This window comes from Pelophylax lessonae (assembly GCF_965119305.1).
Source record: "Pelophylax lessonae genome assembly, chromosome: 2".
Lineage (NCBI taxonomy): Eukaryota > Metazoa > Chordata > Amphibia > Anura > Ranidae > Pelophylax > Pelophylax lessonae.
In genome coordinates, this window is record NC_138769.1 from 426902281 (window position 1) to 426921452 (window position 19172).

The following is a 19172-nucleotide window of genomic DNA, read 5'->3' on the forward strand; positions in this document are numbered from 1 at the left end:
CGCTGCTCGCACCGCGACCTCAGAGGTCGCCCCTGGAAGTCGGATCGCCCCAGTGTGAACGGGGCCTTACTCCTATCACAAGGAACGTAAACATGCCTTGTAATAAAAATAGGGATGAAAGGTCCTCTTTTTGGAGACATCTGGGGTCAAAAAGAAAAAGATTTAAATAATCAAGTATCTACTCTTTGATCTCATCACACTGGCTTCTGAAAACATTCCAGTGGCTCATAAGTCGCTTGGAATTCTTTCATGAGAAAGCCAGCTGCCGGCTGTAAAAAAAAAAAAACTATACCAACGTTATGGCTGTTATCTTCAGCCATAATCCTGGTAAACCACTTCAAAGCCGCAACGTGTATACATACGTATTGCGGTCTTTAAATGGCAAAACAGTCAAAAAATTACATGAAAACCCTGACAACGGCCTTTTGACCAGCCGTTGTCATTTTTTACTGAACACATTTAAATAGGGGATTTGTTTGTGGAGGGTTTGGTATTTTTATTTTATTTTTTAGAGGACTCTAGCAAGCAAAACGTTGTCCCAATCAGTCCCTGTTTCCAAAGATGATTGTACAAGCAGAAATACAAATAGACTAGGATCAGTTTGGTCATTTGTCAAAGCTGCAGTATTTTTTATTTCTGGGAATGAACTTTGAGCAGCTGTTTGAGAGACCAAGTAAACACCTAGTATATATAAACTCTTTTTACAGATAAATTAAACTCCACCGGTATGAATTGAACATGGGACCAAACTCAAGGCATGAATTAATGCATTTGGCAGGCGAGAATTTTATTATTTAGATTTCTACATTGTACTCAGTTTTTTTAGGTGTATAGGTCTCTAGCTTTTTATGTGATTGTCATCCACATAAAATTCAAGTTGCTGTTTCATTGTTTTGTTTGATAAATGTTTAATGTTTTACATTGTACATTTTCAGATGTCAGGTGTATTGATAACTGTGTTGTGTGACTTTATTTTTTAACTAGTCTAATGTGTCTTTTCTTTAATAGCATCAATATCAAGTTTAAAAGTTGAGCTGGACAGAATAAAAGCAGAAAAAGAGCAGGTATGAATACGTTCAGTTTCATTTCAGGAAGTTGTTTAAAATGGTAGTAAACTGCTACAAAACAAAATCAGGCCCCCTGCAGGTTTAAGTCATAATGTACTAGTATACACTGCATACTAGCACATTATGACAGACTTACCTGCACTCTGGGCCCTACAGTGCTGTCACAGCTCCCCTGCTCTTTCATCTTCACCCAGTCTTTCTTTCCGGGTTTACAGGCTCCGACTGAATGGACAGGGCCACAATGACTGCACTCCCACATGTGCACACGGGAGCCTCGGCCCTAGCAAGAAGCTCTGAAGGGACAGCACTGGTATGCCGTCACTTCAGAGCACATGCACTGGTGACGTCAAAGGCTGCATCTCATGTAAATATCTTCTAAACGGTGCAAATTGAGGAAATATTCACTGTACATAAAGGTAAGCCTTGTTATAGGCTTACTTGTAGGTACAAGTAAAAAAAAAAAGAAACCTGAATTCAACTGACTTCCTTTTTAATGGTTTTAAAAAAAAAAAAAAAAAAAAAGGGAATTTTCGCTGGAACACATTCGTTTTGTGGGAGTTGCAACAAACTTTAAGGTAATACTTATCTAAGCTTCAAAATGTGTTTATCTTTTAAGGATAATTCTCTACTGCAGATTTGCACTGTGAATGCTAATGGACTAATATGAATAAGTATCCTCCTGTAAAAACTGTAATACTCTTGTATGATTCCTTACTTTATAAGTCAAGTTGAATATTTATTTCTCCCATTGAGGTGCACAGCTTTATAGAGGTATTAAACAATCAGAGGTTAGGAGAAATAGACATAAGACACATAGAAAACTGAAGGCCAGTCCCCTAAACTAGAGGCTATAACTCTTACCACCTCATCACACCTGACCAGTTTTGCTGGTGGCAGAGTGGGCATGTTTTCTTTTGCTCAGCTGTTTTCTGTTCATTTGGAAGATGTTTCTACTATTAACAGCTGCAAGTATATTTTGGCCAGATTCTGTAATCCAGAAAGCCAAGGAGTGCAGATTTTCCATGTTCATTAGATATACTGGTGTACGCTGTGCGAGGGTACGGCAAGTTTTCAGTGACAACCCATTTGTGTTTCAGTTAGTACAGGAACTTGCTTCTCATGTCAGGGCAGTTTTCTGAGAATCCCTTGCAGAGTTATCAGGACCAGAGCTTATGACAGTTCACCTCTCACCGCCCCACTGTTAATGGCTAGCCAGCCATTATTGTAATGCATATTGTCCTCTTTGTACATTGGGCTGTATGTGTGGAGCTTCTACAGTGGCTGTTTTTTACTTCTGGTCAGACATGTGAGGGTATAAATTTCCTTTTTCTATGGTTGTTTGCTTTGTGTATATTGTACATAATAGGCAGTTTGTGGTCTGTGGGGCCCTCTTTTTCCTTTTTATTGTTTCTAATTGGGCTTCTTCTTTTTTTAATGGCCAGACAGTGTTTAGCCTATACCGCCAGTTCAAACTTCCTGCTACTTTCTCCTACGAGCTGGGACTTTGCTGATGTAGTTTTTGGGTGTGCGTGCACTCTGCCTTGCGGTTTCTCATTCTGCATTCAGAAAGTTTTTCTCCTCGTGCACTACTTCTGCTTTTTTCTAGATTTCAGCAGTTTCTTCTCAGTCAGCCCTTTTGCCTCATGCCTTTTTTCTAAGCACAACTTCTGGCAATAGACCCCAGTTCTTGTGTTTTTAGATACCTGCAGCTGTAGTTGTTGCTGGGTCACCCCCTGAAGCTCGGGTCTGTGAGTACTACTTTGGGGGTGGGTAGCTATATATATATATATATATATATATATATATATATATATATAGATATATATAGATATATATATATATATTAGGGATAGACCGATATGTTTTTTTCAGGGAGGCCGATTCCGATATTTTGGTCACAACATATCGGCATCGGCCGGTATGGGTCGATATTTTGTATATTTAAAGTTTTGAAAAATAAAGACAATTTTTGACACAAATCTGGTACTGAACATGTTAATTTTTGTTTAATGCTTAATGGCTGGCTTGCTGGCACCCTGTGGTATCTGGCACCCTGTGGCGGGTGTCTGGCTGGCTAGCACCCTGTGGTGGGTGTCTGGCTGGCTGGCACCCTGTGGTGGGTGTCTGGCTGGCTGGCACCCTGTGGTGGGTGTCTGGCTGGCTGGCACCCTGTGGTGGGTGGCTGGCTGGCTGGCACCCTGTGGTGGGTGGCTGGCTGGCACAGGGCCTGTGACTGGCTGGCACAGGGTCTGTGGCTGGCTGGTACAGGGCCTGTGGATGTGGGTGGCTGGCTGGCACCGGGCTGCTGTGGGTGGGTGTGTGGCTGTGATACACTCCCGCGAGACTAGTCCCGACTCCAGATGAGGCTGTCCAAGGCAAGGGAGGCGGCCTAAGAAGGCAGGATGACATCACAACAATATCGGCAACATCGGCCAGTTCCGGGCCGATACCGCTATATCGGGGAAATTACATCCCCCCCCCTCGATATATCGGCCTATCCCTAATAAATAAATACATTTTATTTATTATATATATATATGAAATATACCCTTTGAGTCATTGGCAACATGTCTAATACCAAATGGGAGGACATTTACCCTGTGCTTGCGAGTGCATCCTCCAGTGAAGACCTTATTTGCACTATATGCAAGGATGAGCTTGGAAATAAATGTGCCTTTTTGTACTTTTTACAAATCTCAGGTTGATATTGCCTGCGCCAGTAGCAATTTATGACTTTTCCCCTTTCTCCTTAGGAGCGAATTCCTCTTCTTTACATCAGAAGTATTTTCTCCTCTTTACATCAGAAGTATTTTCTTCTTCAAGGTTTTATATCTGTTAGTGCAACTTGTTTCTCCTGCTGATTGCAAGGGACTAAAAATGCCCACTGTCGCATTTCCTAGCATATTGGACTCAGATACCGAACAGTGAACTTGTCAGATGCAAATAATCCTTTCTAGAGGAGAATGAGACTCCACCAACTGAGTTTTAGTTTTAGATCTGTTTCACCAAAACATAATCGAGGTTGTGTGTTCAGCTGTAAAATTAAAGGCTTCCACCGTTTTCACCTACCAAAATGTCTTGCCTCGGTTCTCATTGACATAAGCATCTTGCCAAATTGTTTTTACTCATTCCATATTCTGTGACTTTAATAAAAACATTTGGAATCACCCAAACAATATCTTGCCCGTAAAGGAATTTCTCACAAAATGGACTATGGAACGTCCAGTATCTTGCCTTATCAAGGCGTTGACCATTTCTAACGAAGACCCTCTGTCCTCTAAAGTTGTACTAACACCCCCCTTTTTTTTTTTTTATTCTAATTACATTTGTATATGCCAGCTAAGCATAGGACATAAAATGTGTACTTTGCAAAATGTCCAGAAACACTTAACTTGGATTCTTCAGAATTGTCGGCTTCCAGCTTGCTACTTACTGAACTTTCGGTTGGGGAGCATGGAGTCACTACTGCACAGAACATCTCCTGATCCCCCTTCCTGGCACTACACCTCTCATAATTCCAAGTGCCACGTATGTGCCCCACCCATTCCACTCTGGCTGCTTGCATGTCAGCGCAGGCAGCATCCTATTTTCAGCTTGGAGTTTTTCCCAGGAGTGCACACGAAAAGGTGGCTTTATAGGGACCATCCAAGGCAAAGTAGCCATTGAAGAACAGGAAACCCTTGGCATAGATCTTTTCACTGACTCATTTAGAAAGAACAACAATCTTTTAAAGAAGCAGCAGTAGATGAGCTCAGTTCTTTTAAATGTTAGGGTTGACTTGGAAGCAATAAATTAACCCTTGCTTGACACTGCACTTATTTCCCAGACTTTATCTTGCTAGTCTAAAATGTTAGGTAATGATCAGGTGGCGGCTGGCGTTGACCCTGCCATTTTTTTCTTTAACAGTAAAAAACTTAAAAGATTTTAAGTTACAGGAGGAGAGGAATGAGTTGGGCTTTATTGGTACAGATGAGACCATGCTTACCATATACTAAAATGTTTTTAACAAAACTTTATTCTAAGCAATAATTCTTTAACCGCTTGCCGACCGCCAGCAGTACATGTACTGCGGCAGGTTGGCTCTGTCCCGCAAAACGACGTAACTACGTTGCCACGCGGGACTGCGAGTTGGGGGCGAGCACCCATTCACCACAGGGGAAGCTGATCTGCGGGTCCGGCAGCCGCGATTACCGCTGGGCACCCGCTATTGCCCACTGTGGAGAAAGAACGGCGGTCTCCTATTGTAAACACGGCAGACCGCTGTTCTGTCAGCAATTAACACAGGGCTCCTGTGTTCCTCTTATTTAGGAACACAGGTCTCTGTGTTCTTCCAGTGAGTCGATCCCCCATACAGTTAGAAAGCACTCCCTAGGAGCATATTTAACACTTTGATCACCCCTGGTGTTAACCACTTCCCTGTCAGTACAGTAACAGTGCATATTTTTAGCAATGATTACTGTAGTAATGTCACTGGTCCCCCCAAAATTGTCAATGTCAGGTGTCCGCTAAAAATCGCTGATCGCCGCCATTGCTAGTAAAAAATAAAAATGATAAATCTTTCCCCTAGTTTGTAGACGTGATACCTTTTGCGCAAACCAATCATTATACACTTATTGGGATTGTGGTTTTTTTTTTACCAAAAATACGTAGCAGAATTCATTCATATTGGCCTAAAATGATTACAAATTTAGATTTTTAATTTTTTGTTTTTTATTGGGAATGTTATATAGCAGCAAGTGAAAAATATATATATATTTTTTTTTTTTCCCAGAATTGTCACTCTTTTCTTGTTTATAGCGCAAAAAATTAAAATCACTGAGGTGATCAAATGCCACCAAAAGAACCATCTATTTGTGGGGGAAAAAAATAAAATCAATTCTATTTGGGTACAGCATTGCACGACCGCGCAATTGTCAAAGTAACGCAGTGCTGAATCGCAAAAAATGGCCTGGTCATTAAGGGGGGGGGGGGTCAGAAGTGGTTAAAAGCCAAAGTGGTCCTAAAAACAAGATTATAGGCTACGTTCTGTCAAATATTCCTCTTACGAACAGAAATGACTGCTAGCTATCATCCACAATCTAGGCCTATATTTATTTTATTTACAAATTATGTGAATAATGACATATGGCCTTGTGCTTATGGATCCTCTTAAGTCAACAGATTTCTTAAAAAGCCTTTTCAGGATACACTTCGGACCAAGCGAGGAGGCAACATTTACTAAACACAGAAAAGGAGTGGGCTCCTGTCTGTCCTGTTTATTCTTTAACATTCTCTTGCGTTCACTGATTTTTACTTGCAGGTGATGAGGTGATGCTCATGCTTTGTTTTGGACGTTTCCTTGACTTCTTGTCCTAAAAGGTAGTCTTTATTTCTGCCAGAAGTTTCTTTATTTTTTTAAAGATAGGGTTGTTTTAAGGGCCAGGACCTTTTTGCCCACATTGGTCCCTGCTTTTCTTTTTTTTATTTTGCAGGCTGCTTAACATAATGGCACAGAAAAGCAGCCTACAAATGCCAACACAGAAAATCATGTAATGGTCTCTGCTTTTCAATGAGGACGTTGCATCACATTTTTGTGTCTGGCACTGGTTCACCCCAAAGAAACTATTTTACACCTGTTTCTTTGATTTCCTTTGTTTTGTTTTCCCCTTTTTTACACTGGTCCAACTATGTTGTTGATGTATGCTCGTCTCTTTTTGGACTGCTTCTGGTTGCTTATTATCAATAAAGCTGTGACCCTCTATAGATGATAAAAATATGATTTTTCTTACGTCCTCCGACAGTCGCCGCCCACTCACAAGTCTTCACCAATGGGTATTGACCTTTGCTCCGCAGGAGTAGCTAGGCAACAAGAATTGTTAATAACAAAAGCTTTTAGCATAGACACACCCCTAGGGGCTGTCCCCTCAGTCAATACCTCCCTGCACCAGCATTCCCAACTCAGTTTGATCTTGCCTAGCTTAGGAGTAGCAGGCTTTCCTGTGCTGGGGCTTCAGTCTCAGCCTTCTACCCTTTTTTGATTTTATTTCAAGTATTTTTTCTTTCCTTTAACTAGCTGTTATTTTTTGTCAGCTTTAGTTTAGGGTTCTTCGGATGAAGATGTTCATGCGGAGCTGGGTCTCGGACTGGCCGCCCTGGATCTCAGGGCTGAGTGCCAGATGGATCCCCAGCCTGCCATCGAGCGTTCAGCTTAGGTTTGCCCTGGCACATTGAACGACCCATCCCTGTTCGCTACAGGGATGCTGCCTGTGAGGTGGCTACCTCACTGGACGCCATGCTGCGGTCTATGGCTGCGATCCACAGGCGTCCTGGCTGCGGCACTCCCTGTCTGCCTTGATAGCGGTTTGTCGCTGGAGACGGCTCCCCACGCCATCCGGTACGGTAAGCACCTTCTGTGGGGGGACCTTCTGTGTGGGTGTCAGTCTGTGGCTGTGTAGAACCCCCATGTCTGTGAAAATGCGGGCTCCCTGTCAGATCCCTGTATGGATGCATTGCCTGTGGGCTGCGAGGGGGGGCCATCCTGCTCTGCTGTGAGTTCTGCTCTGGGTGCAGATATAGGTACAGACATGTGTTGTGCGGCGGCCGCTGCTGCGATCCGCCATTTTTTTGCATATATGCTGTGGCCGGCCCTGTCCCTGTACAGCGCCGTGTTTTGGCGCCATTCGCCGCCTTTTTGGCGGGCCGCGATAGTTCGGGCACATGTCGGCGCCATTTTCCTGTAGCCTCATACCTCAGCCGAGCGGCCATGTTTGCGGAGCCTACATAGGCTATTTCAGTCAGCCAGCTATTGCATCACTTCCTCTTTCTCTGGGACAGCGATCGGTGGCAGCAGCCTGTTTGTGCTCTCTCCAGGTTTTTACCTTCTTTGTCCTGTCATTCCTTGCTCAGTGTCCTCTATCCCTGCGGATCGGTGCATACAGTAGTGTACGGTGGGCTGCGCTCGCCGTGGTGTTAAAGGGCCAGTACTCTTTTTTTCCCTTCATTGCTGGGGCATGGATTCTCAGGATAGCAAGTTCCCCCCCGCCCTGGTGGGGGACCAGGGGGGCTGCTGCACCCCCCGAGTGGGGGCTGATCTGGCCGCGGTAGTGGCGTCCTTAGTTTCTCAGGTGCAGATGCTGATGGCTGATCGATCCGCAAAAAGGGCAAGGTTGTCCATTTCCTCTGATTCAGAGGGCGATGTGGCTGCTGTGGCTGGCGTGCCCTTCTCAGGGTCTCGCTCATCTCTGTACCTTATGGGATCTGAGGGGGAGGCGGAGGTGGAGGGGGTTGATGTTTCTCCCCCTGGCTCGCCTGAAGAGCTTGCGCTCATGGATGAGCTGATTACCTCTATCAAGGAGACTCTGCACCTAGAGGATGAGCCCACTCCTCCTGCTAGGGTGTCCTCTTTTGGAACGCAAAGAACCCGCACATCAGCGCAGGTTTTTCCCTGCCCTGCGGAATTTCATCATACTGTTAATGAACAGTGGCGGAATTTAAAGAAGCCCTTTACTGTGCCAAGTAAGTTTAAACTGCTTTATCCGTTTGCGCCCTCCACCGACGAGCGTTGGTGTGTGGCGCCTCAGGTGGATCACGCGGTGGCCATTTTGAACAAGGCTACTGCGGTTCCTTCTGAGGATACCCTGGTTTTCCGGGACCCTACGGACAGGAGGCTGGAGTCTCTTGCCCGTCATGCCTATATGGTTGCTGGATCTATGCTGAAGCCTATTTTTGCTTCCATTATGGCGGCCCAGGCTGTTGCAGATTGGACGAAGGTGCTCAGGCGCACCCTGGTGGCTGATTCGGCTCCGCCTGCCACGTTGGCTATGGTGGATCAGATCCATCAAGGTGTCATGTACTTGTGTGATGTGGACTTGAATTTAGCTCCCTTGGCTGCGCGCCTGTCCAGCGTGGCGATACTGAACCGTCGTCTGATATGGCTGAAAAGTTGGTCGGTTGACCAATCTTCTCGCAAGACGCTGGCGGATTTTCCCTATGCGGGATCTCGCCTTTTTGGCGAGGCTTTGGATGCTCTGATTAAAGGAGTTACGGGGGGCAAGAGTACTCTCTTACCCCAGTCTCACAAGCATAAGTCTTTCCGTGGTAAACGGAATTCCTTGTTTAGGCCCTCTCAGGGGTCCTTTCGTGCCTTTTGGTCGCAATCCAAGGGGCAAGCCCTTCAAAGGCCAAGGCTCCCAGAAGAAGCCGTGGGCAGGTAAGCAGAAGTCCGGCCAGTCCGGTTCGACTTCCCATGCCAATTCCGCCTGAAGGGGCGCCCTCACCCGTTTCTGGGGTGGGGGGACGTCTGCGCGGTTTCCTACAACCTTGGCTGACCCACATTCGGGACAGATGGGTTCAGGAAATCGTTCGATCTGGTTACAAGATCGAATTTCTCTCTCGGCCGGCGGGCAGATTTTTTCCCTCAAATCTTCAGCTGTCTCTGGAGCGCTTGCAGGATCTGCACCTGGCGGTGCGGGACCTGCGGGGCCAAGGGGTGGTTGTTCCTGTGCCTCATCGGGACATATTTCAGGGGTTTTACTCCAATCTGTTCTCTGTGCCCAGAAAGGAGGGCAAGGTGCGTCCGATTCTGGACTTGAAAGCTCTGAACCGCTTTGTGCGGGTTCGCAAGTTCCGCATGGAATCCCTGCGCTCAGTGGTGGCTGCCCTGAGTCCGGGGGAATTCATGGCCTCCATCGATCTGAAGGATGCGTACCTACACATCCCCATTTTCGAGGGTCACCAGAGGTACCTTCGATTCGCCATTGCGGTAGGATTACTACCAATTCGTGGCGTTACCTTTCGGTCTCTCTTCGGCTCCGCGGGTTTTTACCAAGGTGCTGGCGCCGGTTCTGGCTCTGTTACGAGCACAGGGCATTGCTGTCTTGGGGTATCTGGACGATATCCTGATAAGGTCAAATGCCAGTCAGAGTCTGGTGACCGACCTGTCCACCACGATGCGGACACTGCAGGAGTTCGGTTGGACCATAAACATTCCGAAGTCGACTCTGTGTCCTTCGGTTCGCCTTCCCTACCTGGGAATGATTCTGGACTCTGTCCAAGCAAAGGTCTTCTTACCGGAAGACAAGCTTCAGACACTTCAGGACGAGGTCAGGTCCCTCAGGGACAACCGGCACTCGTCTCTCCGAACATGCATGAGATGTCTAGGTTTAATGGTCTCGGCTTTCGAGGCGATCCCCTTTGCCCAGTTTCACACGCGGCGTCTCCAAGCGGAGATTCTTGCCGAGTGGGACGGGCGGCCGCAATCCCTGGATCTGCGAAACTCGTTGAGCCACAGCACCAGAAGAGATCTTCTGTGGTGGCTCCAGTCCCCGGCAGTGTCGGGGGGCAAGTCTTTTCGTCCATTATTGTGGACGTTGATCACCACGGATGCCAGCCTGTCGGGCTGGGGTGGTGTTCTGGGCGTTTTGTCCACCCAGGGAACTTGGTCGGAGGAGGAGTCCTCCCTTCCGATCAACATTCTGGAATTGAGGGCGATAAAGCTTTGCCTTCTGCGATGGACGGACCGGCTTCGGGGCCATCCAGTTCGGGTTCAGACGGACAATGCCACCGCGGTGGCCTATATCAACCATCAAGGGGGCACCAGGAGTGCCCGGGCGGCTCGGGAAGTGGCCGACATTCTGTCTTGGGCCGAGACGCACGTCCCGGCGATAAAGGCAGTTCACATACCGGGGGTGGAGAACTGGCAGGCGGACTATCTGAGTCGCCAGACCCTGGACCAGGGGGAATGGTCCCTTCACCCGGATGTCTTCCAGATGTTGTGCGCGAAGTGGGGTTCCCCAGATGTGGACCTGTTCGCGTCTCGTATAAACAACAAGGTGGAAAGGTTCGTGGCAAGAACGCGCGATCCTCGGGCGGACGCCTCGGACGCGTTAGTGGTGCCCTGGCATCAGTATCGTCTGATGTATGCCTTTCCCCCGATTCAACTACTGTCCAGGCTGCTTCGCAGATTAGCCTCGGAACAGCATGGTACGCAGACCTCGTAAATCTGGAAGTCGACGCTCCGTGGCGCCTGCCGCTTTGGGAAGACCTTCTGTCTCAAGGGCCGATATTCCATCATGCTTTACAGTCGCTGGCTTTAACGGCCTGGCTGTTGAAAGCCAGGTCCTGAAGGATAGGGGTCTCTCCCCTGAGTTCATTCCCACTTTGATCAAGGCTAGAAAAGCCTCTTCAGGAAAAATTTACTACCGTACTTGGAAAGCATACTTTGCCTGGTGTGAGTCCAGGGGGTATTCCCCTCGCTCATACTCTATGTCGAGAGTGTTGGCTTTCCTCCAAACTGGAGTGGACCAGCGTTTGGCGCTGGCCACGATTAAGGGTCAGATTTCTGCGCTGGCCGTTCTCTTTCAATGCCCTGTGGCGTCGAAATTCATTGATTAGCACCTTTGTTCAGGGGGTGCGACATTTGGCCCCTCCTAGGAGGGTACCTTTGCCTCCATGGGACTTGAACTTAGTTCTGTCCGTGTTACAACAGGCTCCCTTTGAAAAGATCAGGGAGATCTTGTTGTCTCTGTTGTCCAAAAAGGTTGCCTTTTTGGTGGCGATCACTTCGGCTCGCAGGGTGTCGGAGCTGGCGGCTTTGTCCTGCAGCTCTCCCTACTTGGTGCTTCACAAGGATAAGGTGGTCTTGCGACCTAACTCATCCATCCTTCTGAAAAGGATCTCGGAGTTTCACCTTAATGAAGACATTGTCTTGCCTTCGCTCTGCGCGAAGCCTAAGCATCCGAAGGAGGTTGCCTTGCATTCCTTGGATGTTGTCCGGGCTATCAGGGTTTACCTGTCGTCCACTAAATCTTTTCGCAAGTCGGATTCCCTCTTTGTCCTTCCTGAGGGACCTCGGAAGGGCATGGCGGCGTCGGCTGCGACCATCGCCAAATGGATCAGACAGACCATTGAGCAAGCCTATGCCTTGAAGGGAAAGGTTCCTCCCTTCCCTGTGAAGGCGCACTCTACCAGATCTTTGAGTACGTCTTGGGCTTACCGTCATCAGGCTTCTGTGGCCCAGGTGTGTAAGACGGCGACTTGGTCGTCCGTTCACACCTTCTCGAAATTTTATAAGGTGGATGTTCAGGCATCGGCCGATGCCTCCTTTGGCCGTAAAGTTCTCAGTGCGGCAGTTTCTTAGGGACCCTTGTTTTTTGGGCCCTTGGTTATTGGGGGGTTTTACCCCTGGGTTACTTGTTTTCCTGGGTTGTTGCTCCTGTTGAGCACGTTTTCCTGTTGCCCAGTTTGTTCTCTTACTATGGTAAGGTTCCTTTCTCTGATGTGGGTACTGCGTTGCCTTTTCTACGGTTGCGTCTCCCACCCCTCATGTCTACACTGCTTTGGGACATCCCATTGGCGAAGACTTGTGAGTGGGCGGCGACTGTCGGAGGACGTAAGAGAAAACGGAATTTTTGTAAAATCTTACCGTAAAATTCCTTTCTCTGAGTCCTCCGACAGTCGCCGCCCCCCGCCCCTCTTTTGGGGGTTTTGTGTACTCTTACTGCTATGCTACCAAACTGAGTTGGGGAATGCTGGTGCAGGGAGGTATTTACTGAGGGGACAGCCCCTAGGGGTGTGTCTATGCTAAAAGCTTTTTTTATTAACAACTCTTGTTGCCTAGCTACTCCTGCGGAGCAAAGGTCAATACCCATTGGTGAAGACTTGTGAATGGGCGGCGACTGTCGGAGGACTCAGAGAAAGGAATTTTACGGTAAGATTTTACAAAAATTCAGTTTTCTCTTACGTCCTCCGACAGTCGCCGCCTCTTCATATTCGTCACATATGGGTATTAGACTTTGCTCCGAAGGAGTAGCTAAGCAACAGAATATGTTAACATTAAGGCTTTTAACATATCCCACCCTCAAGGGGTGGTCCCCTCAGTCAATACCCTCCTACTTCCTGCAACCATATCTCAGTTTTTAATGTCTAGCTTGTCAGGAGTGGCTGGCTCTCTCTGTGCTGGGGCTTTGTGCCCCAGACTCTTTCTTCTTTTTTGATTTTTTGTTTGAGTTTTCTCTCTACCTTTACTTAGCTGTTCTTTTTGTCAGCTTTAGTTAGTTCTTCGGATGAAGAGGATCATGCGGGCTGGGTCTCGGGCTGATCCCCCTGGTCGCAGGTCGTGGGTCAGTGGCTTCCCAGCCTGCCATCGAGCGTTCAGCCAGGTAACGCTCCTGGCACAGTGAACGACCCATCCCTGTTCGGTGCAGGGATGATTGGTGAGGTGGCTACCTCACTGGATGCTGTGCGGTTTCTTAACCCCCATTCTGTGCGTCTTGTATGCGACTCTCCCTGCCTCATGTGCAGCGGCTTGTTCGCCTGTGCGGGTCCCCCACGCCATTGTGAGGTAAGTGTATCTATGTGGGGACCTGTCTGTCTGGGGGGGTGTCAGTCTGGGACTGTGTAACCTGCCTCTATTCACACTGTTTGTCTCCCTATCTCTCGGCTGCATGCTGTGGGCTGCAGGGGGGGGGGGGGGAGCTGTGTGACACTGTGTGTGTCAGCCTTGTCAGTGTGAGAAGCTGTGTGCTGTGGGGCATGTTTTGTGGCATGTTTGGACATTATACAGCGATCGCTGCGGCGAACTGACATGTTTTTTTATATATACAGACATGTGTGCATTACTGTACTGTGGAGTGGCGGTTTCGGCGCCAAACGGCGCCATTTTGCCTACACTCGCTCCGGCCGCATGTTCTACATGCATGGCGGCCATTTTCTTGTAGCCTCCCATAGGCTTTCATAGAGCGCCCTGGCAGCATCACTTCCTCTTCTCCAGGAACACCGATCGAGGCAGCAGCAGCGGCAAGGGTCTCCTCAGGTTATATCCTTCCTATCCATTGCCTGTGTCAGTTTTATTGTCCCTGTGGGGGTCTCATTGTGCTTGTGTGTGGTGCGGTGGGCTGCGCTCGCCGCGCTTGTTAAAGGGGCAGTTAACCCTTTATTATCCGGCATTTGTTATAGGGGCAATGGATTCTCAGGAGGGCAAATTTCCTACCGCCTTGGTGGAAAGCCAGGGGACCGCTGTTTCCCCCCCAGGGGGGGATTTAGCCACTATTGTGGCTGGCCTTGCTGCTCAGGTGCAGATGCTGGTGGCTGCTCAATCTACTAAAAGACCCAGAGTTGCTCTTTCCTCTGATTCTGAGGGTGAAGGTGATGGGGTTGTTATGGCGGGGGCCTCCTTATCGGGGTCCCGCTCCTCCCTGGATCTAGTGGGGTCCGAGGTGGAGGTTGAAGTTGAAGGGGTTGATAATTCTCCCCCTAGCTCGCCTGAAGAGCTTGCAATCATGGATGAATTGATTGCTTCCATAAAACAAACGCTGCGTTTGCAGGATGAAGTGTGTCCCCCTGCTGCCTTGGCGGCTTATGGGACGCAGAGAAAACGCAGGACGCCGCAGGTTTTTCCCTGCAATGATGATTTTCAGCGCGCTGTTAAGGAACAATGGCGCAATCTACGCAAACCTTTTGCTGTACCAAGTAGGTTCAAGCTGCGTTATCCTTTCTCGCCTTCCACTGATGAAAGGTGGTGTGTGCCACCCCCAGTGGATCACGCAATTGCGGTTTTAAACAAATCCACTGCGATTCCTGCAGAGGATTCCCCTGTGTTCCGTGATGCCACGGATAGGAGATTGGAGTCTCTTGCCCGTCATACTTATTCTGTTACGGGTTCTATGCTTAAGGCTCTGTTTGCCTCTCTCATGGCGGCCCAGGCGGTCGCAAGTTGGACGCAGATGCTTAGGCGCGTCCTAGTGGCCGATTCGGCCTCGCCGGCGACCCTGGATATGGTGGATCAAATCCACCAGGGCGTCATGTATCTGTGTGATGCGGACTTGGACCTAGTCCCGTTGGCTGCACGTGTGCACAGCGTGGCGGTGTTGTCTCGCCGCCTGGTTTGGTTGAAATGTTGGTCGGTGGACCAGTCTTCACGTAAGACCTTAGCCAATCTGCCTTATGATGGGTCTCGCCTTTTTGGGGAGTCCTTGGATGTGTTGATTAAGGGGATCACCGGAGGTAAGAGCACTATCTTGCCCCATTTCCCCAAGGCTAAGGGGGCTTCTGGGAAGAAGCATGCTAATTTTCGGCCCCCTCAGGGGTCCTTTCGTGCCTTTCGGTCGCACTACAAGGGCAAACCGTTCAAAGGTCAAGGCTCTCAGAAGAAGCCCTGGTCTGGAAAACAGAAGTCCGGTCAATCCGGATCCGCAGCCCATAACAGTGCGGCCTGAAGGGGCGCCCTCACCCAGTTTTGGGGTGGGGGGACGCTTGCTCGGTTTTCTTCAGCCCTGGTTGACCCGCGTGCGGGACAGATGGGTTCAGGAGATCGTTCAATCTGGTTACAAGATCGAGTTTCTCTCTCGGCCGGAGAGCAGATTTTTTCCCTCAAATCTTCAACTGTCTCCAGAGCGTTTACGGGACCTGCACCTGGCGGTGCGGGACCTGAGGGCTCAGGGAGTGGTAGTTCCGGTGCCTCATCGGGACAGGTTTCGGGGGTTTTATTCCAATCTGTTCACCGTGCCCAGAAAGGAGGGCAAGGTTCGTCCAATTCTGGACTTGAAGGCTCTGAACCGCTCTGTGCGGGTTCGCAAGTTCCGCATGGAATCCCTGCGGTCGGTGGTGGCTGCCCTGGTTCCGGGGGAATTCATGGTCTCCATCGATTTGAAGGATGCGTATCTTCACATCCCCATTTTCGAGGGTCACCAGAGGTTCCTTCGATTTGCCATTGCGGAGGATCACTACCAGTTCGTGGCGTTGCCTTTTGGTCTCGCCTCGGCTCCGCGGGTCTTCACCAAGGTGCTTGCACCGGTTCTGGCATTGTTGAGGGCCCAGGGCATTTCTGTCCTGGGGTATCTGGACGACATTCTGGTTCGGTCTGCGACCAGCCAGGGTCTGGAGAAGGACCTGTCTGTCACGATGCAAACTCTGCAGGAGTTTGGTTGGACGATAAATTTTCCAAAGTCGACACTGAGTCCGTCGGTTCGTCTTCCCTACCTGGGAATGATTCTGGACTCGGTGCAGGCGAAGGTCTTCCTGCCGGAAGACAAACTCAGAACTCTTCAGGAGGAAGTCAGGTCCCTCAGGGACGTTCCGCACTCGTCTCTGCGGACGTGCATGAGATGTCTGGGATTGATGGTCTCGGCCTTCGAGGCGATTCCCTTCGCCCAGTTTCACACGCGGGGTCTCCAAGCGGAGATCCTGTCCATGTGGGACGGGCGACCTCAATCTCTGGATCTTCAAATCTCGTTGGGTCATCGCACCAGAAGAGACCTTCTGTGGTGGCTCCAGTCCCCGATGGTGTCCGGGGGCAAGTCGTTTCGTCCTATCTCGTGGACGTTGATCACCACGGATGCCAGCCTGTCGGGCTGGGCTGGGGTGGGGTGGTGTTCTGGGCGTTCTGTCCGCCCAGGGAACTTGGTCGGAGGGGGAGTCTTCCCTTCCGATCAACATTCTGGAATTGCGTGCGATAAATCTCTGTCTTCATCGCTGGACGGACCGGCTGCAGGGCTGCCCGGTTCGGGTGCAGACGGACAATGCCACGGCGGTGGCCTACATCAACCACCAAGGGGGCACCAGGAGTGCCCGAGCGGCTCGAAGTGGCCGACATTCTGTCTTGGGCCGAGACTCATGTCCCGGCGATAACGGCGGTTCACATTCCGGGGGTGGAGAACTGGCAGGCGGACTATCTGAGTCGCCAGACCCTGGATCAGGGGGAATGGTCTCTCCACCCGGCTGTCTTCCAGATGTTGTGCGCGAAGTGGGGTCTTCCAGATGTGGACCTGTTTGCGTCTCGTCTCAACAACAAGGTGAGAAGGTTCGTGGCAAGGACGCGCGACCCTCGGGCAGACGCGTCGGACGCGTTAGTGGCCCCGTGGCATCAGTACAGGCTACACTCGGAACGCAGCACGGTGATTCTTGTGGCACCGGACTGGCCTCGCCGGTCCTGGTACGCAGACCTCGTGAATCTGGCAGTCGACGCCCCGTGGCGTCTGCCTCTTCGAGACGATCTCCTGTCTCAAGGACCGATGTACCATCCTGCTTTACAGTCGCTGGCTTTGACGGCCTGGCTGTTGAGACCGAGGTCCTGAGGGAGAAGGGTCTCACCCCAGAGGTCGTTCATACCTTGATCAACGCGAGGAAGTCTTCCTCGGGGAAGGTTTATTACCGTACTTGGAAGGCCTATTTTGCTTGGTGTGAGTCCAGGGGATTTTCTCCCCGCACGTACTCGGTTTCCCGAGTGCTGTCCTTCCTTCAAGCGGGTGTCGATCAGCGTTTGGCGCTGGCTACGATAAAGGGTCAGGTGTCTGCGCTGGGCGTTCTGTTTCAACGTCCCGTGGCTTCCAACTCCTTGGTTGGCACTTTTGTTCAGGGTGTGCGGCATCTGGTTCCTCCTAGGAGGGATCCTCTGCCCCCTTGGGACTTGAATCTCGTTCTGTCTGTGTTGCAACGTGCTCCTTTTGAACAGATCAGGGAGATCTCGTTGTCTATGTTGTCCAAAAAGGTCGCCTTTTTGGTGGCGATCACTTCGGCTCGCAGAGTGTCGGAGCTGGCAGCTTTGTCCTGCAAGTCTCCGTATCTGGTTGTTCATTTGGATAAGGTGGTCTTGCGACCTAATCCTTCTTTTCTTCCGAAACGAGTTTCGGAATTCCATCTTAATGAGGATATTGTCTTGCCTTCGCTGTGCGCGAAGCCTAAACATCCAAAGGAGGTGAGATTACACTCTCTGGATGTTGTTCGGGCGATAAGGGTTTACCTTAAATCGACTGAGTCTTTTAGAAAGACGGATTCCTTGTTTGTTCTTCCAGAGGGTCCTCGGAAGGGCATGGCGGCGTCGGCCTCTACCATCGCCAAATGGATCAGGCAGACCATTGAACAGGCCTATGCTTTGCAGGGGAAGGTTCCCCCTGTGCCTGTGAAGGCGCGCACTACTAGATCTCTGAGTACGTCTTGGGCCTGTCGTCATGGGGCTTCTGTGGCCCAGGTGTGTAAGGCGGCGACTTGGTCGACCGTACACACTTTCACAAAATTCTACAAAGTAGATGTTCAGGCATCTGCGGATGCTTCCTTTGGCCGCAAGGTTCTTAGTGCGGCGGTTCCCTAGGGTCCCTTGTGGGGACCACTGGCTGTTGGGATAAGTTTTTTTATCCCCTGGTTATTTGTTTTTTTCCTGGGTTGTTGCTCCTGTTGAGCACCTGTTTTTTTTTCTGTTGCCCAGCTGGGTTCCTTCCTTTGGTAAGGTTCCTTTCTTTGATGCGGAGACTGCGTTGCCTTTTCGGCGCGGATGCGTTTCCCACCCCTCATGTTTGCACTGCTTTGGGACGTCCCCATATGTGACGAATATGAAGAGGCGGCGACTGTCGGAGGACGTAAGAGAAAACTGAATTTTTGTAAAATCTTACCTGTAAAATTCCTTTCTCTGAGTCCTCCGACAGTCGCCGCCCCCGCCCCTCTTTTGGGGTTTGGTTGTATACTCTACTGCTATTCCACTAAAACTGAGATATGGTTGCAGGAAGTAGGAGGGTATTGACTGAGGGGACCACCCCTTGAGGGTGGGATATGTTAAAAGCCTTAATGTTAACATATTCTGTTGCCTAGCTACTCCTTCGGAGCAAAGTCTAATACCCATATGTGACGAATATGAAGAGGCGGCGACTGTCGGAGGACTCAGAGAAAGGAATTTTACAGGTAAGATTTTACAAAAATTCCGTTTTTTTTTGTACTCGCCATAAAATAATTTTCTTAGGGCCCATTGAGGGACATAGTGTTGTCCTCTCATATGCTGGACTGCTTGCTACAACTGAGTAGGTGTGAGGTAGGAGGGGTTATAGCTGAAGGATGGCCTTCAGTTTTCTATGTATTTAGTGTCTAATTCTCTTTAGGGCATCAGTGTTACCCTTGGTTGCATATTATAAATAAGCAATGTAACTCAATAGATTCGAGATTTAGCTGCCCCTTTCGCAAATGGATATAGCCCTGTCACTGACCATCATTTTGCAGACACTTAATTGCTATTGAAAGACATCTCATTGATTTGGTTGGTGAGGGAGCAATGCCATAGTGTGTGAGTGGACTATCATGGATTCTGTCGCTGCTGAGTTGCCGCAAGCAACAAAATCCTTTGTGTGATATGAGCTTTAGCCACTT

General features: G+C 49.4%; 1 protein-coding gene across 1 annotated transcript in view; it reads left to right on the plus strand.

Annotated features, from left to right (window-relative positions):
* The window catches only part of RABEP1 (rabaptin, RAB GTPase binding effector protein 1), a 166051-nt gene that overhangs the window by 125927 nt on the left and 20952 nt on the right, over positions 1-19172 (plus strand). Inside the window, exon 15 of the mRNA XM_082244647.1 lies at positions 1009-1064. Within this exon, the coding sequence (XP_082100773.1) occupies positions 1009-1064 (56 nt within the window). The remainder of the gene's footprint in view (positions 1-1008; positions 1065-19172) is intronic.